Raw genomic sequence first — 26,487 nt, forward strand, 5'->3', positions numbered from 1 at the left:
TGACTGCAAAATAATTTCTTTAATTTAGATGATAACTTCTTTCATTTATTCGAAGTGATTCTTCAGTTATGTGTAGGTTCTGTTGCTAAAAGGTCAGTATGTGTGCTCTATAGTAGTCAAATTCTAAAACTAACGTGCTTAATGGCATATTCTTTTCTCTGAAATATTCATTATTCGTGACCCAAGAACTGGTTGAATGCCTGTCAAAATTATGGTAATTCCTTACAAAGTAACTTTCCTATCCATTTAACCATTTATTCATTTTCATACTGTTTCATCTTATATCACTCTACTTGATTTCAGATAGACATAAGAATTGACAGGGTTCTGAAGACAATTAACCTGTCAGATTATTCTTTTCAAGGTTATCTAAAAGCACTATTACTTAGATTCTGTTTACTTTACTGCCAGAAGCTGCAATGAAACCTTCGTCTTGCAGCTAGTATTTTTTTTTCATAGTCTACTAGCATCCCATAAACTTTACTTTTCTCAGTTCTTTACTTTGTGAGATTTGATAATTTCTGTTTTAAAGACCTTTCACACATACTTAGCCTCTGCTTCCCCTTAACTTTAGCCTCAGAGATGATGAAGTTTTCTTTTTCAATGCGGTATAACATCATCAAACATACCTTCCATGGCCCTCTCAACATTTTCCAGATAATTCTGTGAAGGTCATTGGCAAACGTCCATTCTTTCTGTTTGGAAATAACCTTACAGTATCAAAGATTTGTGATACACGTTTTCTTTCTAAACAAAGCAGACACTTGGTTTCAATAAAATCATATTTCACCTTAGTTTTCTAAAATATCTCAAAATGCGAATTTTCTAAAAAGTGCGAACAGCATATATTCACTGCAGATATTGGTCAGTTTTGAGAATAAGGACATTTGTAGCATTTGTTTTTCCCACTTTCTCACACATGTTAATTGCTGGTATTGTAGACTGACATCTTTACTCTTGTTTATACCAAAATCATCCATCCAAATAAAAAGCTGAAGAGCTAAGAAGCTGTTTCTATAATGACAGTTCACTTGACCAATGTAGTTTTGTGTAAATTTATTAGTACATGATATCTTCTGCTGCAACATTTGCTTCTTCTGTTTTAGTCTTAATTTTAGGGAAATTAATCCCACTAATGGCTATTAGTAGCAAATTTACCGCATGTGCTGTGGCACTTGCCACACAAAGCCAAAAACAGTCTTCAAACTGTTCTTCTAAGATAATGAATTGAAAGACATTTTCCCGAAAATTGGCAATTCTTTCTGTGAGGCGATGAAGTTTCACAGAGGCCATAAAGCTGGTGACAGCAAGTACTATAAATCCACCTGCAACAAAATGAAAGAAGTACTCACCATTGTTGTCAAAACAAGACAGACATTTTAGTTGTGCTTCAGAATGCTTATTGAATCAACAGTGAGCATTATACAGAGTAGGGGTAGACTCAGGCATGGCTTAAACACCTTCAAAATGCTTATGTACGGCCAAACATCATACCAGTGTTTGTAATAAATCCTTTTATCAGTGATGTGGCTTCACTAATGGCAAATTGTGCCTGACAGATTTGGTGGCCTTCTATGATGAGGTTACAGTGTTGGTGGATAAAGGAAGAGCAACTGACATCATCCACCTGGACTTGTGCAAAGCATTCAACACTGTCCTGCACGACATCTTTGTCTCTAAACTGGAGAGAAATGGATTTGACAGATGGACCATCAAATCCACTCAGTGGATCAGGAATTGTCTGGATGGTCACACTCAAAGAGTCACAGTTGATGGCTTGATGTCCGAGTGGAGACCAGTAATGAGTGGTGTTCCTCAGGGCTCGGTACTGGGAGCGGTGCTGTTTAACATGCTTGTTGGTGACATGGACAGTGAAATCAAGTGCACCCTCAGCAAGTTTGCCGACAGCACCAGGCTGTGTGCTGAGGTCGACATGCTGGAGGGAAGTGAGGCCATCCAGAGGGACCTGTACAGGCTGGAGAGGTGGGCCTGTGCAAACCTCATGAAGTTCAACAAGGCCAAGTGCAAGGTCCTGCACCTGGGTTGGGGCAACCCAAGCACAGATACAGGCTGGGTGATGAGCAGATCGAGAGCAGCCCTGCGGAGAAGGACTTGGGGGTGCTGGTGGAGGAAAAGCCGGACATGAGCCAGCAATGTGCACTCACAGCCCAGAAAGCCAATGGCATCCTGGGCTGCATCAAGAGAAGCGTTGCCAGCAGGTCGAGGGAGGTGATTCTGCCCCTCTACTCTGCTCTGGTGAGACCCCACCTGCAGTGCTGCGTCCAGCTCTGGGGCCCCCAGCATAAAAGGACATGGACCTGCTCGAGTGGGACCAAGAAAAGGGCCACAAAGATGATCAGGGCCTGGAGCACCTCCCCTACGAGGACAGGCTGAGAGAGTTGGAGTTGTTCAGCCTGGAGAACAGAAGGCTCCAGAGAGATCTTACAGGAGCCTTCCAGTAAAGGGGGCCTACAGGAAAGGTGGGGAGGGACTCTTGGTCAGGGAGTGTAGTGATAGGACGAGGGGGTAACAGTTTCAAACTGAAAGGGGGGAGATTGAGACTAGATATTAGGAAGAAATTCTTTCCTGTGACGGTGGTGGAACAGGTTGCCCAGAGAAGCTGTGGCTGCCCCCTCCCTGGCAGTGTTCCAGGCCAGGTTGGATGGGGCTTTGAGCAACCTGGTCTAGTGGGAGGTGTCCCTGCCCATGGCAGGGAGATTGGAACTAGATGATCTTTGAGGTCCCTCCCAACCCAAACCATTCTGTGATTCTATGATATAGAGCCTAAAGACTGGCATTCATAGCTCCTGTAGAAAGTTGACTAGATACAATAAGCCAAAATGCCACCCGACAATTCTGTTTTGGTAGATGAGAATTCACTGCTAACTTCATTTTACTCGCAAGTATTTTAAGTTGAGATATTTAGTAAGGCAAGAGAAGGAACTTTTAACATTTTGTATGAACATGACTGGTGAAAAATACTGGTAAATGATTTTACCTGCAAGGAGGTTCCAAAGGCATACTCCTGCTGGACCTTTAATAGCCCGGTAAGGAACTTTTATTGCGTTAAGAATGCAGAATCCAAAACTGACCAGAGAAAAGAAAATGGCCACACAGAGGAACATTATAATCATCACATGCAGGCCTGTATTCAGCTTTTTCACCATGTGTGGGAAAACTGTCAAGAAAAAAAATAGTGTATTCAGTGGGTATTTTTTCGTGACAACAGTAAACATCACACTGTGCTGGTGCTACAAACTTAATTTATACTTAAACAAGACTTTTTTTTACAGAGGTGATCAATTCAGGTAGTGACACACAACTTGGTTCATGAGGCTTTATTTGTCACTGCATCAGACAAACCAGGGATATTGTACTACAGGAATAATCCTTTACGCAGGGTCGGTGAATAAGGATTCAGGATAAGTCCTGTTTTATTTATCTAGTTGTGTCAACGTCTTTATCTCTGCTGTATCATCTGATGCATTCTTTCCTGTCTCTTTTTCACCTCTGCTCTCCATCCCAAACTTCTTTTTTTTTTGAGCTTCCCATTCCTGTCCCATGCTTTTACTCTTATCCCTTTGAAGTCTGATAGTCTCAGTTTCCTTGTCCAGCCCCTTGCTGCCTAAAAGAGTATCACTCCTTTCTGTGTTTATTTTCTCATGTTCTTCTTTCTTGCTCTTATTCTCTTTAATACTGGCTCCAGTGAGATCTACTCTGATTTCACACTTCTCAGTCCCACAGGTTTCCACTTTCAGATTCCCTTCTTGGTTTCTCATCTAGTGTTTATGGCCCCTTTATGCTCTCCTGGGTATCTGGCAGTGTTTTAGTTATGTCTGTAGGAAGTTTGTAAAGTATTGCAGCCAGGCGGGCTTTAGGGGAAGCGCTCACATGTTTTGCTACAGCCATGAGCTCTTCCTCAGCAGCCCGTTGGTCGCCCGTCTCTAACGAATGGTAACTTTCTTGGTTTTGTCTTCACAGCGTTACTTCATTGGAGGGCCAGGCTGGCCAGCAGCAGGGAAGTGTGGAGCACCTGAGTACTCAGTTTATCCTGCAGCCCTTTAGGAACAGAACCAGAAGAAATGTGAGTAGGGAAGTGTAGGTGACATGCTGACTGACAGGAAAGAGAAGCTGGTTGTGAAGAACCCTAAAATACAGGCTGATCAAGAAGAGCCCTTCAGGTAACATAGCACTGCACACTGATACAGGCTTTGAAGAACTAACTGCCTAATTACTAAAAAGAAGGTATGTTATATTATAAACAAATAAATAGATTGCTTCCTATGCTGCATAACAAAAAAATCCAAAAAAGCCACATAAAAACTAGGCGGCAATAATTGGTAGGTGTCACAGTGAGTATCAGGTGTACAATTTGGTCATCACGACACGACAGAGGTCTAGTAGATTATGTACGAAACTTCATACTGTACAAATTCTGTACAAAAATTCATGATTTGACAGTTCTACCTTTTCAGTAGCTCATTCTGGGGTTGTTGGGCCTGGTGTACAAGGGAGCAACATACAGAAGAGACTGACAACAGGAAGAAAGGGCAGTAAATAAGAATCAGAAGTATATATGAGAAATGAGAAACCAGAAACTAGGTTGCTTTCTTACTGGAGAATAACTGGCAGTGTAACAACAAGGCACACAGAATTTAGCCTTCTTACAAACCAGCGCAGTGTTTAGGGTGGTTGTAAGGATTCTCTTGCTTGTTTTCTGAGGCTGTCAGCCAAGTCCCAAAGACATGACCAGTGAGCCTGGCTTAGTACTCAGAAATAAGGATCCTCAGGAAGGTTATTGCCATGGAGGCTCCTGACACATTCCAGCTGTGTTTGCTCTGCACAGGCAAAACGCCTGGCTTCCCCAGCTCAATTGAGTTGCCAGAACATACGCATGTCATGCCACTCTAGCTGCCTTAGGACTACCACAGCATCGTGTGAGTCTAACATACATGCCGCACTATGTATGGGACACCTCCAGAAGCAGCAGCTGGAGGCCAGATGACAGACCTTGAGGAGTCTAAAAGAGCATCAGACACCTATTATGGCAACTGAATCATGCTGTCACTGTCCCAGTTAAAAGAGAGCGTGCCAGCTGTAAGCCTGCTCTAGTGAAGTTCACACAGTGAAGGGTGATGTACTAACAACCACCTATTGCTGCGATTCAGAGTGCCAAAGCGTCAGAGCTGCTGCAGTCCTGCAGCGTACGAGGTGCCAGCTTGCTGTCTTGCTCTGTGCTGCCTGCGCGGTCCATTCACGCTAACACATTCCCCCAGGAAAGTCTCCCGGGTCTTGGTCCCCAGTAAGGTCAATGCTTGGAGATTAAGGGGGACATTCAAAGCAAAAACAGCCAAGTCAGACCCAGAACCCCCAGAAGTCCTGCTGACCATCGTGCAAAAGTATTTAGCAGCTTTGTATACTATCGTGATACCATTTTGACACCAGTATTGTGAAAGTCTCAAAGACAGTAGAGCTATTAAAATATTTAAAAGGAAAAGTCTCTGGGACACTTATTTACCTAAATGCATGGTTGTGCCCGCTGCACTTAATGACCCAACTTTACAGTTCTACAGGGAGAATTCCTACTACCTTGGTTTGTCCAAGGAGTATGGGATCATGTTGTCCAAATACGTATCAATGTGGTCCAGAGCGATGGTGGAACATTAGGCCTTCCTCTCAGGTTACACGGTAATTAATCAGAAAGACTGCAGGAAATTTTACAGAGACCTAAAGGAAATTGCCTGCTTTTTTCCTCATTCTGACAAGATAGGGTGAAAGAACTGGGACTGTATTTCTGAGTGCCCTGAAGAGGAGCAGAGCAGAGCTGGAAGAGCTTGACCTGATGGCCTGTCTGCCAGCCATGCAGACTCATTTGAGCACGACTGCGCTGTCCATGCCATGAAGTTGCGGCTGCAGTCGGAGCTGGAGCGAGACTTGGTTATTGTAAAAGCGAGTAGTGCAAATGCATCATAGCTTAGCAACTGGTCGTGCTGATGTAGGTTGAGGTTGCTCTGGTTCTCTTCTCCGTTCCCTCTGACGTCCCACAGTCCTTCAAGTTTTTATAGTGGTGCTTGTGCAATTGTGTAGTCAGCCATGATCCTATAAGAAACTGATTTTTTTTGTTTGTAGGATAATTTTTTTGGCCAGCTTAACTTCCTAAACTACCTCACCACAGCAACTACCAGAGCCATTGCAGAGGATGGGGCAGGACAGCATTGCTGTGGGCCAGGGAGAGGCAGCCTCCATTCATACTGGTTTAAGTTGCAGTGGATCTGCACACTGAACCAAAATCATTTTCACTACAGCACAGCATGTGTGAAAACTGGAAATCATCCAAAGTACAGATCAACATCTGAGTGCTTTTGAGACCTCGAGAAAATCTTTGAAGTTAAAAGGAATACATTTCTAAGAGTTTCTACATTTTTCAAGAGTTCAGCAATTTTTTCTCTCCAAAGTTACCAGAAAAGAAGGTAAAAATTTCTTCAACATGTTATTAAAGTTAAGAGCACCTGCTATGGCAGCCATCTGCCTTAGGACAGCTAGAGAAAAGCAGAAACATGGCCAGCTAGATAAATCTCTACTTCTTAAAGGAAAATAAAAAAGGATGAGTTCAATGGAGAAGGCAAGCACAGAAGCACAAAGGGATTGCAGAGCAACAGTTGGCATAGGAAAGAGTCACAGGGGAAGCATGATTTGCAGGGTCATCTCCAGATGATTTTCACTCAAGACTAAGGGGAAACCTTCAATCTAGCCTTAGGGATTTTTTTTCCCATCTTGATTCTAGGATTACAGGACATAACTGGAAGAAAAAAGCTAGCTGAAATGATGTTCACAACCCAGATCCCAAAGCGTGAAGACCACAAGTCAGCCACAAATATAGATTTAATAATAATAATTTGCATAAGTTCTGTAAACAAAAAGAATAGAGTGCTTTTAAAGCTGAAGTAGACATTAGACTAAAGATGCAACCAAAATGGTACTCACTTGTGAATTTGGAACGCCGCCCGCCCAACCCGCACTGGCGTATTTTGCCGCCCCGAAAGAGTCCGTAGTAAATTTCTCCAATGAACTTGACCAGCTCTGGATCTGTGGCATTGACCAAATCAGCGCCTGTTTTGCAAAGGATCTTTCCAGTCATCCACTTTGGGGTCCCCATTGCGACAAGGATCGAGATAAAAGACGCAAAACTTACTAGAGAAGCCAAGGCAAATAAAGTCTTTTTAAAGCAGCCAGGCATTCTCGTGGTTTCAAGGAATCATCTCTAGGGCCTCTCCACAGCAGTCAGGCACATTTCCCATTTTTTCTCCTGCTCCAAAATCCACAAATGAATAGCAGGCGTTTCAAAGTACATCTCATTGTATTTTGAAGCTCCAGAAATTCATCTGTTTGGTTAAAAATCAAGTAAAAAAAAATGTATTTTGCTGTGACAACATCCTGAAATGGTTGCAAGTAACAGCTTCATACGACACTGTGATACGGTGATGCTTGTTTCTGCAGAAAGTAATCCTATATCTGTTGCCTGGCTAACGTTTCATCAGAGCTTTAATTGTCCTGCTCAAATGACACCGAGTTCTTTACTGTAAGCTCATGGGAAGACAATTAGGAGCAGAATCCAGTTTTTTAGATTATTAAAATCGTGGGTAAATAGCTGTGTGCAAGGGACAAAAGCACTAAAAACGTAATTCGGCACCAGCATTCTGTGGCGCCTCGGCCGCGTTGAGCTGCCTTCTCTCGGCGCTTACTGCCCCCTGTCCCCGAAGGTCCCTGTCACTGCTGTCATTGCTGCCGGAGCGGTGCCACTCCGTCCCGAGGCCCGCCAACCGCGGCACGCAGGCGACGGCTCACGGTGCCGAGGTCTCCCGTACGGATCTTCCGAACGAAGCCGGGACGCACGCAGCTCCGGGGCGGCCCGGCCGTGCCGGCGGCGCAGCCCAGGTGCGCGGGGCTGGCGGAGGCGCCGTAACTCAAGCTACTGGTGCGATCCGCGGTCGCCTGCGCTGCCACGGGCACTGCTACCGACACCTGCAGGGGCCTCTATAACCACTAATTAATTAACCCCGGCAGTACCCTGGGGGGCGGGTAACGCGCTCGGCCGCCAGAGCTCAGGCCGGGTGGGGAGGGGCGCCGGGGGAGCCAGGCAGGGTGGGAGCCCCGCGGCGCCGGCTGGCGCCCCGAGCCAGCCCCGGGCGCTGCGGGCGGGGGGGTTCCGGAGGTGAAAGTCTCGCAGCGGCACCACCTGAGCCCGCGGGGGCTCGGCCGCGGCGCCGGGGCTCGCCAGGGCTCCCCGGTTCCCCCCCCGCCGCGTCCTCCCGGCTGCGGCGCGGCCTCGGGCAGGCAGCGGCAGGCGCCGCCCCCGCCCCGCCCCCGGCGGCCCGGCCCGGCCCCCACGGGGCAGCCCGCATGCGCAGGCGGGGCGAGCGGTGCCGCGGCTGAGGCAGAGCGGGGAAGGCGGGCAGCGAGGATGGCCGCGGCGGGCAGGGTGCTGGTGTACGGGGGCAGGGGGGCGCTGGGGTCCCAGTGCGTGCGGTACTTGAAGTCCAGGAACTGGGTAAGCGCCGGGCCGGGGGGTGGCGAGGCGGGAGCCCCGCCGAGGGGAGCCAGCCAGCGGGAGGGCGGCCGAGTCACGGGGCAGCGCCGGGCGTTTGGGAGGGCGGGTGGGCCGCTAACGCGCCGTTCCTCTCGCCGCGGCAGTGGGTGGCCAGCATCGACCTGGCGGAGAACGAGGACGCCAGCGCCAACGTGGTGGTGGGGGCGACCGACTGCTTCCCCGAGCAGGCCGAGCAGGTGGGTCCGCGCCGGGGTGCGGGGCGGCTGCCCGGAGGGCTGAGGCGGCCCTGGCCGGGTGGGGCTGTGCGAGTGGTGCCACCGGCCCCTCGCCCGCCGTGTGTTCCCCGCTCGTCCGGTTGTAGCAGCAGCGAGGAGGGCGGCTGCGGGGGTGTGCCCGGGCTCAGGCGGGAAGCCTGGGGCCAAGGAGCCCGGCCGCTGGCGGTCCTGCTGCGGTCCGGCCAGCCCGAAGGTCCTGGCTGCTGCTCGTCGCTTCTTTTTGTTTGTTTAGTTCGTTAGTTTTGTAATTTCCTTGTAAGTGCGTGCATGCATGAATATGCAGAAGGCGCTTGATCTGGGATTTTGGAGGTTCAGCACGTAAGGCAATTTTGCGTTATTTTTTTTTTTTTTGATGACTTGAAGAGTGGAGGAATCGGATGAGTAGAATGAAGACAGCTTAGGACATCTCAAAATGCACGCTTCTTTCTAATGTCTGAACTCCTGAATGCATTGTGTGTAGGTAGATGGTATACTCGGAGCATGCAGACCGTAAGCCCCTATGGGATCCTTAGAGAATCATCGAATCACAGAATGATTTGGGTTCAAAGGGATCTTAAAGATCACCTAGTTCCAACCCCTGCCATGGGCAGGGACACCTTCCACTAGGCCAGGTTGTTCAAAGCCCCATCCAACCTGGCCTTGAACACTGCCAGGGAGGGGGCAGCCACAGCTTCCTGGGCAACCTGTTCCAGTGCCTCACCACCCTCACAGTGAAGAACTTCCCAATATATAATCTAAATCTACCCCCTTTCAGTTTGAAACTGTTACCCCTCATCTTATCACTACACTTGCTGATCAGGAGTCCCTCTCCACCTTTCCTGTAGGCCCCCTTTAAGTACTGGAAGGCCGCTATAAGATCTCCCTGGAGCCTTCTCTTCTCCAGGCTGAACAACCCCAACTCTCTCAGCCTGTCCTCATAGAGGGGGTGCTCCAGCCCCCTGGAGAAGGTGGCTAATCATCAGTTGTTCGTTACTTGTGCTAACATCAAAAGTGACACCAGTAGCCCCGATCAGACCTGGGGTTTCATTTCCCATATTAAACAGCACCATACCCAGAGAGGAACGTGGCAAAAGGTAAGTCACAAATAAAAATTTTTTTTAGTGATAGAAGTAAGGGTCAGATCTTTCAGTCATGCTCAAATCACTTATTTCCAGTGACATCATGCACTGTATGGTCTGACTTTCAGCTATAGTTATCTTTTAACAAAATTATTTTGTTTTTAGTCAATAAATTGTGAATGTTAATTTTCTGCAGCTGTTTAAATTGCTGTATGTTGTGTTACTCTGCTACATAACTGGAAAAAAGTAAATTTAAGGCAGTATTGGTACTTACTGCTTTACCTTATCAGTCCAGTGTTTTCATTATGTTTTTGTTTTATGTACTGAAGGTGACAACAGAAGTTGGAAAACTTCTTGGTGAAGAAAAGGTGGATGCAATCTTGTGTGTAGCAGGAGGATGGGCTGGAGGCAGCGCAAAAGCTAAATGTAAGCCTTTGGAACGTGTATGCTAGTGAACACGTGAATGAAATCCGAGAGGAATCCTTAAAAATCGTGGTAATAAAGATATTTGAGATCATCTTTCTTCCTGAGTCCAGAAGGGGACATCAGCATAGAAGTACAACATAGCTCAGTCACAACACTTCTTAGTGCTTCTCTGGCTTTTTGCCGTCTGTTAAATTTGCACAGCACTTGGTATTCTCAGTAATACTTTTTGATGTCCCAGTTTTCATTGGAAAAATCTTGATGCGCTTTATGAAGGAGTTCAGCTTTATAATCTATGAACTAACCTTTGCCGAGGTTACCTGTGTCAGGCAAGTTATGTAAGACAGTGGCTGAGTAGGGACAACAGTGTTGCCTCCTGCAATTCTCTGAGCTATTACTCAGTGCGATACAGTATGGGAAGGAGCTGTCTAATGACCTGAGATCATGCTACAGAAAAAAGCTTTCAATTTTAAAAAAGCTTTTAAACATGTAATATTCAGAATGATATTTTACACTTTACCTGCTAGTGTAGAGATACAAGAAAAAATAGTAATTTTTTCTGTCGAGTAAATATGGTAAAGTGTGCCCTTTTCTTCCGTTTTACGGTTCAGACATTACAGGCAAAAATTTCTTTTAAAGAGAGACAATATGGAAGGGCATGCACGCTTACACAACAGTTACCTTCAATTAGACGCTTATTGATGTGCACCATATTTGAAAAGCTTGTTAATTTATCATAACTGTGATTTATAGCTATGTTATTGGTACGGTAGCAAGATAATCTTGGGATAGGAGTCATCTTACGTGACAGAGTTACTTATCCTTATTCCATCTTGTGTTATGGAAATGGTTCTTCCTGGGTACTAAACTCTTTGACAAGGCTGGTTACTGGTTTTATTCTTTTCCCATGCAAATATTGATAATAAAAATACAATTATGAGAGTTCGAATTTTGCTTTCATGGGAAGTTACTGGTGTACCTCCCCCAGTGGGCTGCCTTACCAAAGGTTGCTCCCCAGTATGCAGGGGCACCGCAATGCACGCTCAGTCCGGTGCAGATGCATGTGTCTTCAGTGTTCTGTACCAGCATACTGCTGTCAGACAGACAGAATGTTTCTCGGTTTGTGAAGTAATCTGATGATAAGAAATATTTTTTGTTCAGTTCCTTTATCTCTTGGAGTCTTTTATTTGCATACTAGTGGAGTGTAGCTCTTTTGCAGCCAGTGAGGAAGTTATGGAAAGAGGAAGATTGTACTACTACAAGGTGAGATGAGGCTAATGCAAGAGTTGTGAGATCCTTGACATAGACTGAAGCAACTGTTACAGAAGTTTCCAGCACTTGGAAATCTTTGAACTGTTAATGGAGAGCTGATGGAACTACCTTGTGCTAGGTTTGGTGGTGTTGTTTTTTTTTTTTTTTTTTTTTTTTTCCTTCCCTTGCCCCCCCCCCCCCCTTCCGGTAGTGAGAGAGCAGGTAATTGCCTAGAATATGTGCTGTAGAGCTGGGACTTTGAGCCCAAAGAGAAGGAAGATACAAAAGATGTAAATTGATGTTTTACCCAATGTGGAGGTAGAAAGTGTTAGAAAGGAAGTTTGCATAGTGCTGTTGCACTCTGTGACAGCAAGGAAATTACAGTTAAAGGTCTTCTATCTTTTAGTTAATTTCACTAATTCTCTTCCTAATCAGCTTTATACAAAAACTGTGATCTGATGTGGAAGCAAAGCGTTTGGACATCGACTATTTCCAGCCACCTAGCCACAAAATATCTGAAAGAAGGCGGCCTCTTGACTTTGACGGGAGCTCAAGCTGCTTTATCTGGGACCCCAGGTAAAATTCAATGCATGATGACCCCTGGGACGTCAGCGGTTAGTTAGTCTGAGCATTCTTGTTTGTGAAGCAACAATTCCACTCCCCATTTTCTTGACATCTAGTACAAATGGAAAACTGCTGCTGAAGCACTTAAGGACAGTGTAGTTTTACAGATAGCAATACTGAATCTCTTGAAGCTGGAGTGCAAACAGAATCAGTATTTGAATAATATTTGACATGTGTTTGTGAAATGTACTTGGCTAATATATGATACAGTAAAAAAAGTTCAGAAAATAATGAGGAATAGAAGCACACAGCAAACTTCAAGTACAGTGCTTAAAGTTGAATCTCCTATTTGTGTTCTGAAAGGCAGAGTCCTTAATTGCCCAATTTTTCCATTGGTGATGACTCAGCTGATTCCGTTAACTATGCTTGTCCTGTTCACGTTCTGATTCCAGTCTGCGTTTGCTTCAGACGTAGGTAATCTTGTTGACCTTCAGCTTTGCCCTGCACTAGCTGTTGGATATGAACTTTGTTGAGTTTTTTCATCTTGCCCCTCACCATGTTGATCTGCGTGGAGGAAGAAATCTGGGAGCAATTTAAAATAAAAAAACCCCCAAACAAACAGACAAAAAAACCCCACTGACACACAAGCCCACAGGCAGGGAGAGGAAACGTTTTGAGACAAATACTCTTATTTCCCAATCTCTTATTAGTGTGACTTCAAGAATACTTTGATGAGACATAGATACTAAAGTTTTAAAATTTACAAAATTAATTAATATTCTTGAAAGCTGTGTCTAAAACTCTTCAGGAAAAATATGCTATATTTTCTAGTTAATGATTTGTCTTCTGTGTTTACGGCTGCATCTGGCGTAGTCCGAAGATAAAAGGCTTATTTTATGAGACTAAGCAGATGAATAATTTACTGTGCCCTACTGACTGACCATATACAAATGAAAAAATGTGTGCTCTGGCAAATCTTCACGGTTTTTGTTTGGGTGGTTTTGTGAGGTAGGGACACCACACAGGGATCAAAGTGATTTACTTTCATGTTTTGAAGTAGCTGGTTTCAACTAGTCTGGATTTCTCTAAAAAACACAGCAGTGCTTTGGGCAAACACATGCAATTTATTAACATCGGGGAGAACTGGGAAAGAGTTGTTACTCAACTTTTGCAAATACAGCTTGTTAGGCTTGTTACTAGCAGCTGTTACGGAAAGAAAAATCTTTTTCTTGTTTGCCGTTAGTGTGATGTTTGTTTTCCTATGTGAAAATGTTGACTCATAATGCAAAGTGAAGAATACCGAACTATTTGAACAGCTACAGAAGCAGTCTGATAGTGATGGCGGAGAAACGTAGAAGCATGAAAAGGTTTAAGACGACTTGGAATGTTTGGTTTAAACAGGACAAGGGGGGACAACATGATAGAGATACAAATGTTTTTATTGTAACAAATAAGTTAGCTACTGCTGCCTGTGATTCCCCCTAATCAAACGCGATGTTGCCCGGTATGCCTGAGTGAATAGAATGGAAACACTTTTGCATCGCAAAATTACCTTTGTAACTTCGGTATGAAATACTTCCTCAGGAACGTTGGAAAGGGGTTGTGTAGTTATATAGATGGGTTGAAAGGCATCCAGTGGTAGTAGATAAATTACATTTATGCTTTCTTATGTGCTTAATCTGTGTCTGGCCTGCTTGGCAGATACATACCATGAGACATCTCAGACCTATAGCACCCTGATTGTCCAGATCTTGTGTCTGACCAGTGTGCCTTACGCTGTCGTTCCTGTTGCTGTTACACTGCTAAGTACTGTCTGCCTAGGAAGCAACAGGGTTCAGGAAGAAGTTTGCTTTACCGGCTGGTTAATTACCATGAGGGTTTTCTTGCAGTTTTCCCCAAAGGGCCTGTCAGACTTGGGATGCTGACCAAGTGAATTACAGTTCTGGAGAAGTGTGAGTTGTGTCTGTTTGGGTCCAAACCTGCAAATACCTTAGCCATATGATTAAAATTAATGGATGACTGCCTTATTAAAGTCTGTCACAGTCTTCACACTTACTCTGTTAGATTGGTAAGGTTAACCCTGGAGGTTTCATCCTTCAGGGTACATTAACTGAAAGTTAACTTGGTAAGCTACTTATTTCTATAGTGCTGAGTAAATGCAGTTCTGTGATAGTTACTGGCTGTCTAGTAAGAGCTATTTGTCTTTTCTTTTTTTCCTGTTTTCTTTTAATATGTATGTTTTGGTGTGTTTTAAAAATCTGATTCGTTTCTGGCTGTGGTAGGTGGTTTTAATAGTCATCAAACAATCTGAGTTGCTATGGTACTACTGATGATGTTGAAAGCTGTTTTGATTGTGCTCTAATTTGCTTTTTTTAATTGTTAGGGATGATTGGCTATGGCATGGCCAAAGGAGCAGTGCATCAGCTTTGTCAGAGTTTAGCTGGTGCCAATAGTGGCTTGCCTTCTGGTTCTGCTGCTGTTGCTGTTTTACCGTAAGTGGTTGCGTAGTTGCCTCTGCCTGCGTTGTTTTATTTGATTACTGCTGTAGCCTAGAGTCACGTGGATATGCTTGCCATGTCCTGCTCACAGTACACAAACAGCTTCTCGGATCTCTTTACAGCTTCACAGAGAAAGGAGGCATCTTGAATATACGAACAAAATGATATGCAAGTCACCCTAAAAATGATTAATTTCTTTTCCCTTCCTTTGCAAAACAGTAGTGGATGTTAGGATTAAAATGTGATTAACTTTTAACCAGTTGAACCATAGCCATGCATTAACATGTCATTTAATTACTTTTTTCGGTGTAGACAGAACTCTGCAAATGAGATGAGCTATTCATCACAGTTTTAGACTTAGCTGTATGATAACAGTAAAGCAAAGGATTACTTGACAAGTTTTGACTTGGTTAAAGATGGTTCTTCATAAGGTGCTGCACATCTATGCTTGCTCAGTAAGATTAAGTCACTTTGAGGGTCTGTGAAAAGGACAACTTTAGCTTGTATTTGCCTGTCAGCTTTCTTTTTGATGAGGGAGGCTGGTAAAAAATGGATGGCCTAGTTGGGCTTCAGTATGTCTAAGTTTATCAATTCTGCTGTAAAAATTAAAAGTGTTTTTCTTGCCCTGTCCATTTGTTCAGGACCCAAAACTTAAAAGAGTAAAAAGTTCTGTGTAGGGATTTAGAACATTACCTGAATTCTCCCTGCTTTGTTTTCCTCATATACCCGCTCTTATGCGCACTTCTTCAGGTCAGAGAGGAAGGGCATTAAAAGTGCTTGGATAGTTGACACCACCTTCTACAGAGCTTTGCAGACAGACACCAAGATCACTGGACTTTGGGGCATTCTGCACTTGCATAGTGCATTCTGCACTTTTGCACATGCAAAACTCTGATCTTGAGTGAACTTTTGAGAGAGTAATTACACCTTGAGTTGCTAACAGCATCTCAGTGAGGGAGATGTGAAAAGTTCACCCCTTAATATAATTGTATGTAGCGTAAATATGTATAGTCAAAGTCAAAACTTCTTATACTTGTGCGCTTACTCTCTGCATTTGCTGTGAGGCTGTTTGAAAGCACAGATGTAGTGCAGATGTGCTGTGCAGTGCATGTGACCAAGCTTATTGCTGCCATTCCCTGTCTGCATGAGAGAGACTGGAAGGGAGCTGTGGGCTAAGTGATTGCTTTAATGGGCTGGGTGTCATCAGTGAGCCAGGAAGGTGAGGGGTTATGTGTTGGAGCCTTTGATAAACGTTCAAACTGATGGCTATATGCCTTTAACACACGTAGAGGGTGCAAAGGAGGTCCATATCACGTGGTATAAAAGTCAAACATATGTTACAGCAATGAATAGGAGCAGGTGGTGCTCATCAGAAACACGATGTATAAATAAAAGGCTTATCTTTTTTAATCACAGGGTTACCTTAGATACACCAGCAAACAGGAAATCAATGCCTGATGCAGATTTCAGCTCCTGGACACCCTTAGAATTCATTGCTGAGTGAGTATCCCTGTGATAACTAAGCAATTCCTCACTGTCTCTCTTGCTGCTGCATCTTATTGCATGTTCTTTCAAAATGGCTGTCTTGGATTTGGGTGGGGTTTTTTCCTTCCATCATCTCCTCATTATGTATGTTTCTACATCATGTTGGGTTTATTGCAGAGGCTTCTTAAGTGGAGAAAATGAGCCCAACTCTGTCAACTTCAGCATCTCTACACCAGTTACTCTGACAAGGGAGATAGCCTTAAGCAGTTATAAGCCAGAGAATCTCCTAAAGCCTATAGACAAATTAAATTGCAGACAGCAGATGCAGGAGACAGTAGTCTGGCTTAAAGGTAAACTGCAAATAGGCATGTAAACTTTGGTGGGATTTTTTTGTTGTTGTTGCTTAAAACACTCTTTACTGCCCAGTCTATGGTGTGTTAGTTCACTTCACTCAGCTGGCAAAATTCGTGCTCTTGTTAAGAAAAAATTGGTCAAGACTTTTTGTTTTCCATCATCCACAAAGGCTTGTCCTGAATGAAGTTGCAAAGTGCTGAAACTTCAACTGTAGTTTGTGTAACAGCAGGCTGAGATCATAAGGCTTACTGTTTCTTATTCCTCTGAGAAGTACTGCTTTCTGCCATCTGATGGGGAGTAGCAAAGATTCTGCTGAGGGTGAGCTGGCAAAAGGAAGAAAATAAGTACACAACTGTCTTGCCTCTTTGAGGAAAAACAAAGATAAATCTACATTCATACATTGTAAAGGGCTTTACTCTTACACAGCTTTAAAGTCTTTTAGAAGTAATGCTGAAATTGCATTTGTCTTTTGCTAATTGTTCAGAGTAGTTTAGTTCTGACATTGGATTTCCTTTTTTGTGTGGGGTTTTTTGAGTTTGATATCAGAGTGGGAAATGGTTTTAGTTGCAAGAAGTATATGCAGCTGTTCAATGTGGCTTTTTAAAAGGGCCCCATCAATTGAGTTTAGTTGGCCTAAAAATGTTCAAAAAAAGATCTTTAATTTATTGTGCTCCAGAGACTGCTTAGCCAGATGTTGTTGTTTTACAAATTAATTTTTTAAATTTTCACTTTTAAGTATTTTTTCTTATGGGAGAATTAGGTTGATTTGGTTTGTTTTGGTTTTTGGGTTCTAATTCCCTAAACTTTAAATCCAGCTTTGAAAATTTCACTGGCCATGGAAGAAAAGCTTCTAATGTTGTTAAGTGTTGGTAATATCTGCATCTTGGAAAGGATACAGGAAATCTTTTCCTATGTGGCACTTGAATTTTGTGCCCTGGAAGCGGTTGTGTCAGGTAGCAGGATGTTTCAATGTGGCAGTTGCTATGTGTGCAATATTGGAAGGGTCGATGGACCTGAAAAAATATACTGCACTTTCTGCATGTGTTTGGAGTAAGGAGTTTGCTTCACATTTTGATAAGGAGCGTTCTGGCTACCTAGAATGAGTCCATCTTACTTGGCACTATTTTGGATGCCTTAAGGCTTTCTGTGCTTGTGCTGAGACCATTTTCGCGGTTAAATATCAGTGTTACAGTGCCCTGCTGGCAGAGCAATGGGTTCAGCAACTATTTTAGCCATAAATCTGTGATTCTTATACATACTATAAAGGCGACTTAAGGGCCTCTCCTCTTCCTTTTCATTTTTTTTTTTTTTAACTTGGAAAAAACTTGCCACTTTGGTTTGCCACTTTGACATTTTAAGCTTCTGGCCTTTTCCTCTGAGATGTTCTGAAAATCCTGTGTGTGCGCGTAAAGCCCTACGGATTTCTCTGGGCTTCTGGCCAGCTCTGAGGGTCTGAGTCTGGTGATCGCACTGCTCGTGTACAACACACATAGAAATCACTAGGGAGGGCAATAGGAAAAGAAGGAAAAGTAACAGACTTTTATTTTATGCTTCCCATCAATATACCTGATAGTAGTAGTTATTTTTTCCCTCCTCCTCACGCTGTTTTATCCATTTATTTTAAACCAGAACCTTCTATGACTGGATAACAGGGAAGAATCGACCAAATTCCGGGAGTCTAATCCAGGTGATAACTACAGGAGGGAAGACTGAACTGGTTGCAGCAGCACATCTTTGATGTCAGTCACTTAAGGCGGTGGAACTTCAGCAAAGGAGAAGCTATGGAAAATCTGTCTCCCATTATAATTTGGATGGTCTTCTGTATCCAGTGATTGCAGTTGTGTCACTAATGGAACCAGACTTCAAGTAACATTTCTGAAATGGGAATTATGCTTAATTATGTCATGTAATCACACACATAATGGTTGGTTATTTTTTTCTCAGTCAGTAAGTGTTTCTGGCAACTTACTGTGAGTCTTTCAGCAGTGTGTCTGTCTTTTTCTGTCTGAGAATATACCGCTTCTCCTGCATATTGTCTTGGCTGTAATTATAGGAAATATTGCAGTCGTATATAATGTCCTAGTCTTGTAACATTTTTCTTACAAATGTTCTACTTGAATAATCTGTACAGTTCCGTTAACTCACTTGAGAAGGAGTTCCTAATTTGCCTTACAGTTCAGAAGCTGCTATAAGGCCTACAGTTATAGGATGAAACAGTTGTTCTGCCAAATGGTTAGTATGTCTTTGTGTTAGTCGTGATGGTTCTTTACTGTATTTTCAAAAAGCAAAGTGCTCTAAGGAAATACTAGAAAAAGCAGGCACGCTTCTATTTCAATATGGGACTTTCTGTGCTAAATAAATGTATATTGTTTTATGTACTGGGCTGTCTCCATCATTGTAACCCAAATAGCTGGATAACATTTTAATCAGTGGAACTGGACTTGCAGTTCAGTTATGGCAAAGGACTTAATTTTTTACTTATTTCCTTCTGATCATGCTGCATAAAATACATGTAAGTGGTGGAGGTGCAAAGGAGCTACTACCCATGCACAGGGGCAGGCCTTCAGCTGGGGCCAATGCTTTCTTCAGTCCACTATGTGGAAATACAGTTTGGTTGCAGAGTGAAAGTGTTGCCTGTTCTGAGCACAGACTTATGTGCAACCAGTGCTGTCTCTTTTTTTTGGATCATCTTGAAAACAATTGAGTATGTGTAGTTGTATGTACATCCTCTGTATGCACTTTTTATTAACTTCAGGGTTGTGTTGGGCAAGGATTTACTGCTATGAGTCAGGAAACCTTTCCCCACTTCCCACTAGACAAAGCTTGCATGTGCCCATGTCAGTTTTGACGTGGTCATACAATTGCATGATTGCCTTTTTTGGAATGACTGTCCCTGTACTCATTTTGTTTTGTAGGATGCAAAAGTGTAGAGGGGAGTTTTTATGTCCTGTCAAACCAGTCAAGAACTGTCAATTTGTGAAGCTGCTTTTGATTTGAAATGGAAGACTCAGCTGTGCTGTTTGACCAGCAAGTTCTACAGGCTAAGAGTACAGACACAAACTGCAAGGCACTGATAAGGCAGGAAGCGCTGGGGTGTTGGTTGCTTATTGTGGAAAAGGGAAGAGCTATCGTACTCAAACTTAAGCAATTCGAAGGATTCCCTTGGCCAAGGTAGCTGAATTTCCAAGTTGCTGTGTTGTCTTGCAAACATTTATTGTCTTGGAAGCTCCCTGAAGAGCAGATCAAACTCTTGAATGGTGAAGGGAGCACAGCTGGGATTCCAGATGTATGTCTGTACAGCTGTATAAGAGCACAGGGACAAGGACCTAGCAGCCTGTATGGCTTATGGATATTTTTGCAGAACTTGCTGTGGTAGAAGATGGTAACAATGCAAATGGGACTAAGATGAGCGGAGAATCTTATTTGCAAAGGGCTGCAGGGGCTTTTCAGGCATCTTTTGTAGATGACGTGCACATACCTGGGCCTTAATATTATTAATAACCTGGTGAAAAAGGCAAGTGGCTGGTTCTTGGTCACATGGAATTAAGTTGGAGTTGTGACTAACCAACTCTGAAATTATACAGGAGGAAAGAGGGAAACAAGGTTTAGGTTTTGGTAGGGGACAAGAGGTCAGAAAAAGACAATGAGGTGCGATCCATGCATTTCAGAAGTTGGACTGATTCATTCTTCAGTTGAAAAATCTAATGGTCCTTGTAGGGACCACAGACTGTGGTTCTGACCTAGATGCTTCAGGTATGCCCTGCCAGTGCCAACCAGAGGTAGGGCCTTGAAAATGGGAGGTGGCTACACCATGCTAAGGAGAGGGCTGCTAAGCTTGTGGAGACCTAACCTGGTTAGCTGTCTCCCCCCGTGTCACGTTGCATGAACGCACCAGCGCGGGTCTAGGAGCAGAACAGCTGTGTTTGGGCAGTGGTGGGACGTGAAGCAGAGCCACCAGGCACCGTGTGCAGCTCTAGCTGCAGTGCCGGTTCAGCGCCTCACGGGGGTCTGCCGTGTGTGCCTGACTGCTGCTCTCGCCCAGCTCACTGAATGAAAGGCTGTGTGTGGGTGTGGTAAGACAGAGTTGCTGTATAAACTCTTGAGACGGAAGAAATCCACGTTGAATGGACTGTGAAACAGCAAATAGTGTTAAAACGTAATTGTGAATGGAAGACTGTTGAGTAGATTATTGACTTTTATCAGTTGCAGGTGTGAGTGCAAAGATCTGAAAATGGCATTGTTGAAGCTTGAGAATGAAGGTGTTGGCAAGTGTATGTCAAGCCTACTGCTAGAGGTGAAAGATTTAACCTGGGGAGTTTGATGGAAAAGAGGCTTTATGTGACCAGTTTCATCCTGTGTCTCTACAAACTTTATTCCAGTTAAGTAATTGTCTGGGGAAAAAAAGCCACCCATGCTGCAGACATCTGGGTTGCCTGGCTCCTTCAGCAGGCTTGGAGATCTGTTGGTGCTGCAATGAGGAGAGATGTAGTCTGTGGGAAGTGCAGGGAGTTAATCCATACTAAACACGACACACACAACTGGAGACTGCAGGTCAGTTGTGAAGATTTTCACAGGATCCCAGAACAGGTTGGGTTGGAAGGGACCTTTGAAGATCACCTAGTCCCCTGCTGTGGGCAGGGACAATAGTGCTTCTTACAGAAATACAAAACCTGATGAATTTCTACCCTAGTGTTGCTGAGAACTCCAGAGTTGTTCAGCATATTTTACCATTTACATGGTACCATCAACAATGATATAATGCTGCAGCAGTAAGAAGTTTATCCTCCTTTAATTTAAGGAATGCGATATTTATTCATTTTTTAATATATATTAAGCAGCTGAATTTATCAGTTTTTTTTTTTTTATTTAGGACTATACCACTGGGGTGATACTAAAAAATTGACAGAGACGATTTAGTAAAGCACTTTTCTGTACGACCTCCTTTCGAAGATGCATAGTACTGTGTAGCACAGAAAGAGATGGGTGAGGTCTGGGGAGAAGTGAAACACAAATCATGCCACGCAGGTAGGTCCTGCTCTTACTCTCCAGCCCGTTTGTGTTCAGCAGTCTGTTTTTTTACAGGTGTAGCAGCCTATCTGCCCCTTGTTCTTAGAAAACGGATGTTTCCAGACCTGAGCCAACGTGCCTTTGAAAAGAAGGTGCAATTACATGGTACGTCCATACACGTGTAGGTACAGTTATCTGAAAGTGGGGCGGCTGTTACACATGGCACCAGGTACAGAGGTGCAGAGGCAAAATACGGCTCCGTCAGGCTGCCAGGGCTGCCGGGACAGGTCCATCTGTATGAGTATTTTTTCTCCTACAGGTTTAGAAAATGTAGGTTTTAATAAAGCACAAGTAAGAGACTTGTACAGTTTAATAAAGCACATGAGAGAGACTTGTACAGTAGAATATCAGTGATACCATTCCAAAGACCTCTGAAGTCTGGTCAAGAAGCTGGTTTTGACCTTTCAGGTGTAAGTGTGTGAGAACCTGAGCTGCGGTTTGGGCTGAGGCCGCTGTCCTGCGAAGCCTGACCCATACACGGTCCTGTTGCTTGGCAGAACCTTTGGTTCATTGTGGAAATCAGTCTGAAATGTTCTCAGATTTCACTGTGAAGTGAAATTCACTTATTTTGCCAACGTGTTTAATTAGTTTTCCAAAGTTATATATTTGTGAGAAAATTAGTTTTCTACCGATTAGCTAATAACAATTGCCACAACGTGAAGGTTTAAATTGTGCACCCAGGGAAAACAGATGTTATGGTTTACAAGTATGACGGTAGCTGAGTCATTCAGCAGTTGCAGTTCTACATTAACCCAAAATTGCACTTTGAAACCTTTTGTTGAAATAATTCATTATGCCAAACAAGCACGATTTTTTGATAGTGGAATGAAAACCATCACCACAACAAAAAATAATGTTTGTTATCTTGTTTCTTCTTTCTCGTATGGGCTCACTGGAAGAAAACAGATGGGGCCTGTAATAGCATGTGGAGATGCTTCAGACTAACCCTCGTAGTGTTGAACAAGGTGAGAAGCAGGCAGACATCTGAAAAGCGTTGCAGAAGTCAGTAGCAAATGTCACCCGAGATTTAGATCCCTGTCAGAGAATATCGTTCTTGCAGTTCATGAAACACCGTGTTCTAAAGGCTTTGCCTTATAAATCCGGCCAGCCTCAACACAGTCTGCGAGGGCTCGGGGATGCGATCGCAGACTCGCCCAGCTCAGTTGGGGCTGATCTTCAGGAATGCCAGCAGAGGGCAGAGACTTCCAACACATCGGGGAGATCTCCCTGCTGCCGGGAGCGCGTAACTGTGTGCCTTTCAGCAGCGAGGATTTCACCTGTGCTACAGCCTCTGCTGGGAGGCTCGCTCTCCTTTCTTGCTTTACTGCCCAGAATCCAAGCTCTCTGGCCTTTCCTACCCCAAGCACATACAGCCTCTTACACGTACCACTTCCAGAAACTGTTCCACCTGTTTCAAACAAAACAAAACATAATAACAAACAACAACAACGACAAAAGAAAAAAAAAGTGGCCAAGGCTGTAAAGGGAGTCCCACAGCAGGGTGTAGCATTACCATTGACATGTTATCAGCAAGTGGATCGTCAATCAATATTCTGTAACACAGCTTTAAGGGCTTGGACACAATAGAAAGGGAAAGAGATCATTTCACTTCTGTGCTGCACATAAGGATTACAAGAAATTCCTAACCCAACTAAAACAACCGGCATCCATTCAGACCAGACTGGTATTAACAAAGAGATGGAATCTGGAGGCATAAAAATTAATTACTCTGGGGTTTTGAATGTGAAAGCTTTAACTCCTTTGCCTTCAAAATGAAGGAATGGATAGTATTAAAAAAAAAGTGTTATTTAGGAGGGAATGAGAAGTAGCAAGCCACATGACTGTAATTTCTATAGTTTAATATTCATTATCCAGTGCCTTCTGTAGATACGAACTACACCACTGATCACAGTATTCTCCTTGTATGAACTTCTTAAATACTGTTATTAAGTATGCATTAGATCATTCTTACCACTGAAAAGTACAGAAAAACCTTAAGCTTGGAGCCCCTGCTTTCTGTTCCTGCTTTGGCTACTGCTCTGCTGGAAGAGTTTGAATACGTCTCTGCGTCTATGCCTCATATATAGCTGTGCCAAATATACATGAGACCATTTGAAAGTGCTTTGAGATCTACTGATGAAAATCAGAACATAGGAATGAAATACAATTATCTCTCTGTGGGTGCAATAATCGAAGCTCAAAATATCTCTTTTGTCATTGGTCTCATTGAAATTAACATCAGTCATACCACTTTGCTACTGGTCACATTTGGTGATTTGCAAAAGAAGTGCTATGCCAAAGATTACCTCAGCCATCATCTGGACATCACTTACCTGTGTATCTGGTAGTAGGTATTTTCTGTCCAGCGCAACAGGCATTAATTTTTCATGACTATCACAGCTGTAATTTAAAAACACAATGCTGTTTTTGATTTCAAACGAACAAATTGCTCTTTCTACCAATGTATCCTTACATTGTTGTGAGACAGGGCTGAGAAGTAACACAAATGAGCCCCATATTAGAGTATGGATCCACCTGAGTTAGCGTGACAGTTAACTTTTTTTAATTAAACCCATACACAAACGTCACGTGGAATAAATGTCTCTTTGACCCCCAAGAAGGTATTTTTTCCAGATTATTAAGATCTTTCTCATATGCTCAGACTTCTAGATTTTTCTCCATCCTCCATATGAAGAATGACCAGACTCTTAAAAGGTTATCAAAATCGGTGCATACTGTCCCAAAGAGCAGGGCACAGCTATGTATGTCTAAAGTAAGTGCTTCATGCACACAGTATTGCACTATTCAAACGAAGCAGTCCATAATCCAGCAGGTGTTAATGACCTACTTTATCCACATGACCTCATAAATGGCTTGAAGTCGACTAATTTTTGTGAATAACAAATTTTCTTTCTCCTTACAAACTCCCCCCAAAACTTCCTGTTTGCAAGTTTAGGACCATCTTCAACCAAAGTGTTACCCTGCAAACCTTTACACCATCTGTATAGTTAGCATGTAGCGAAACCATGCTACTAGCAATATGAGGCTACACAGACGTGTAAAAACGTGTGTCCCACCCCCCTCCCCATTATCAGCTTCCTTTATTTTGCTTGTGCATTACAGTCTCTCAGCCCAAATTTGCTCGGAGAGGTGGCAGGTGGCGCAGGAGGTTGCGATGCTGTGTGCCTCATGGTTTTCTGCTGCACTTTGCTTGTTGATTTTTCCTACTGCTCTGTTCCTTGGCGGCCGTGCCCCAACGTGGGATGTCCCTGAGGGGACCACAGCCGTGGGCACCCCACGCCGGGGCAGCGGTGTCCCTGAGAGGACGTGGTCCCCTCAGGGACACCGCTGCCCCGGCGTGGGGTGCCTGCGGTCCCCTCAGGGGTGCCCCTATGGCTGTACTCCCTCAGGGGCATCCCACAAGCAGCAGCCCCCTCCGTAATGCATATACCCCTTTCTGGCATGTGACAACCCCCTCCCGAGTGTCCCCAAGCTGCTGCCAGCATCTTAAACCCGTTTTAGCCAGCTCACCCTATAGCTTCCCTGACTTGCCATGGTTTTGGTGCACTGTGGGTGTGTCCCCACAGGTTGGAATTTATATAATAATAAAATTTGTATTATAATGTTTTATAATTTATATAATAATTTCTGAGCTGGACACAACCAGTTCCTGGCTGCCTCCATCACAGGGCAGCCCCTGTGACTCACTGCTCCCTGTCACCCCCTTATGAGGGAAAAATATCCTGGGCAAGGGTCGGAAAAGGACCAGATTGGGAGGGAAAGGGAATTAAATGGTCAGTTTGCGTTGAGCTTTTGCAACCTTGCCACAGAGTGGGTCGGAAGACTTGTCTGGTGTGACTGCAGGCAGAGGGGTTTTGTCTTCATTGTGCTGGTAAAGAGCATAAGCCATGCTTAGCATATGAACACCTTGAATGCTGTAGAAAAAGGTATGAAGATCATGTGGAAGATAAATGGTGGAGGGGGGGAAGGACACGTTATTAATGATGTAAGAAGTGTTTAGCTGGCACGCAGTCATGTGTTCACTTAAAACATCTTTTTCTTGGTGTTTGTTAGGAAGGGCCAAGCGGAGTTTGCCCTTATAATCATCAGGTGGTATAAAGTGCTGTTCGAAGGGACAAGGCCAGTTTGCCAGCTCTCGCTGTGGGCTGCTGCGCAGGGCTGCAGGTGGGCACTGCCAGCTCCTGGACGGCACTGCAGTGTCCCTGTACAGGGCTCCTGAGGCAGCTGGGCACCAGGACTCAATAAACAGGTAAATTCAAAGCAATGGAGGTGGATAAAAATATCTTCCAGAGAGTAAGAGTTGAGTTTTCAGACAAGGTAATAGTTAATTCTTTCATGAGGGTTTGATACCCTTTGAAATACTGTTTAAACTTGGAACAAAACAGGAATTGTCACTCTGGAAGTGGCCGCTGTTCATTTCCAGTGAGGGCTGAATTTTCCAATTAACATCTTCTTAACCCTTGTGCTTTTAGTTAGTAACTTGCCAAAACTGCTGGATTTCAGATAAGGGGATACACCTCCTGATTTTCTAACTTCTGGTTTCGCAGTTAAGTGGTTCAAGTCAATGCTTTCTATACAGAAAGAGACACTAGGTGCATCTGCTGTTATGTACATCTGCTACAACAGAATTGCTTGGGTAAGCACCTTCAGGATTAAGGCGTTCTAAAAGCTGTAGTACATTTGAGTTACATTCCATCATTTAATGCATTAATTTCACCTGAACTATAGTCAATAGGGAACAGATGAAAACAGAGCAATTGCTCTGTGCACGGCTGCATTCTGCAGGTTTCATGCAGAGACTCTGAATGCAGCTAAACGCGTCACGATTAGGAAAATTCTTCATGTTTAGGGTTTTTCTTCCTATAATGATTTTTCACTGAGGGTGGCATTTACAGGGTAATTTTGAAGTTCAGCAGGAAAAAAGGGGGATTGATCTTAAGTAG

The 26,487-nt window shown here is 43.8% G+C and overlaps 2 protein-coding genes across 2 annotated transcripts; one reads left to right on the forward strand and one right to left on the reverse strand.

The window, feature by feature from the left end:
• Positions 1-1,059: 1,059 nt before the first annotated feature.
• CLRN2 (clarin 2) lies at positions 1,060-7,237 on the reverse strand. Its single transcript, XM_009955539.2, has 3 exons — positions 6,985-7,237; positions 2,999-3,178; positions 1,060-1,325 (listed from the first exon to the last, which is right to left on the reverse strand). The coding sequence occupies exons 1-3, from the start codon at positions 7,235-7,237 to the stop codon at positions 1,060-1,062; spliced, it is 699 nt and encodes a 232-aa protein (XP_009953841.1).
• A 1,209-nt stretch (positions 7,238-8,446) lies between these two features.
• On the forward strand, positions 8,447-18,834 carry QDPR (quinoid dihydropteridine reductase). The gene is made up of 7 exons (XM_086464254.1): positions 8,447-8,548; positions 8,692-8,784; positions 10,211-10,307; positions 11,991-12,131; positions 14,503-14,611; positions 16,034-16,117; positions 18,086-18,834. The coding sequence occupies exons 1-7, from the start codon at positions 8,462-8,464 to the stop codon at positions 18,192-18,194; spliced, it is 720 nt and encodes a 239-aa protein (XP_086320380.1). The 5' UTR covers positions 8,447-8,461; the 3' UTR covers positions 18,195-18,834.
• Positions 18,835-26,487: the final 7,653 nt, after the last annotated feature.

The sequence above is a fragment of the Leptosomus discolor genome, chromosome 4, assembly GCF_034619465.1.
Source record: "Leptosomus discolor isolate bLepDis1 chromosome 4, bLepDis1.hap2, whole genome shotgun sequence".
In the NCBI taxonomy this organism is placed as follows: domain Eukaryota; kingdom Metazoa; phylum Chordata; class Aves; order Leptosomiformes; family Leptosomidae; genus Leptosomus; species Leptosomus discolor.

Coding starts and splice junctions, on each gene's coding strand:
- CLRN2 (XM_009955539.2), bottom strand. CDS start 7,237: ATGCCTGGCTGCTTTAAAAAGACTTTATTTGCCTTGGCTTCTCTAGTA. Junction 3,179..6,984: donor GCGGCGTTCCAAATTCACAA/GTGAGTACCATT, acceptor TTTTCTTGACAG/TTTTCCCACACATGGTGAAA. Junction 1,326..2,998: donor CCTTTGGAACCTCCTTGCAG/GTAAAATCATTT, acceptor ATTTTGTTGCAG/GTGGATTTATAGTACTTGCT.
- QDPR (XM_086464254.1), top strand. CDS start 8,462: ATGGCCGCGGCGGGCAGGGTGCTGGTGTACGGGGGCAGGGGGGCGCTG. Junction 8,549..8,691: donor ACTTGAAGTCCAGGAACTGG/GTAAGCGCCGGG, acceptor TCGCCGCGGCAG/TGGGTGGCCAGCATCGACCT. Junction 8,785..10,210: donor TCCCCGAGCAGGCCGAGCAG/GTGGGTCCGCGC, acceptor TATGTACTGAAG/GTGACAACAGAAGTTGGAAA.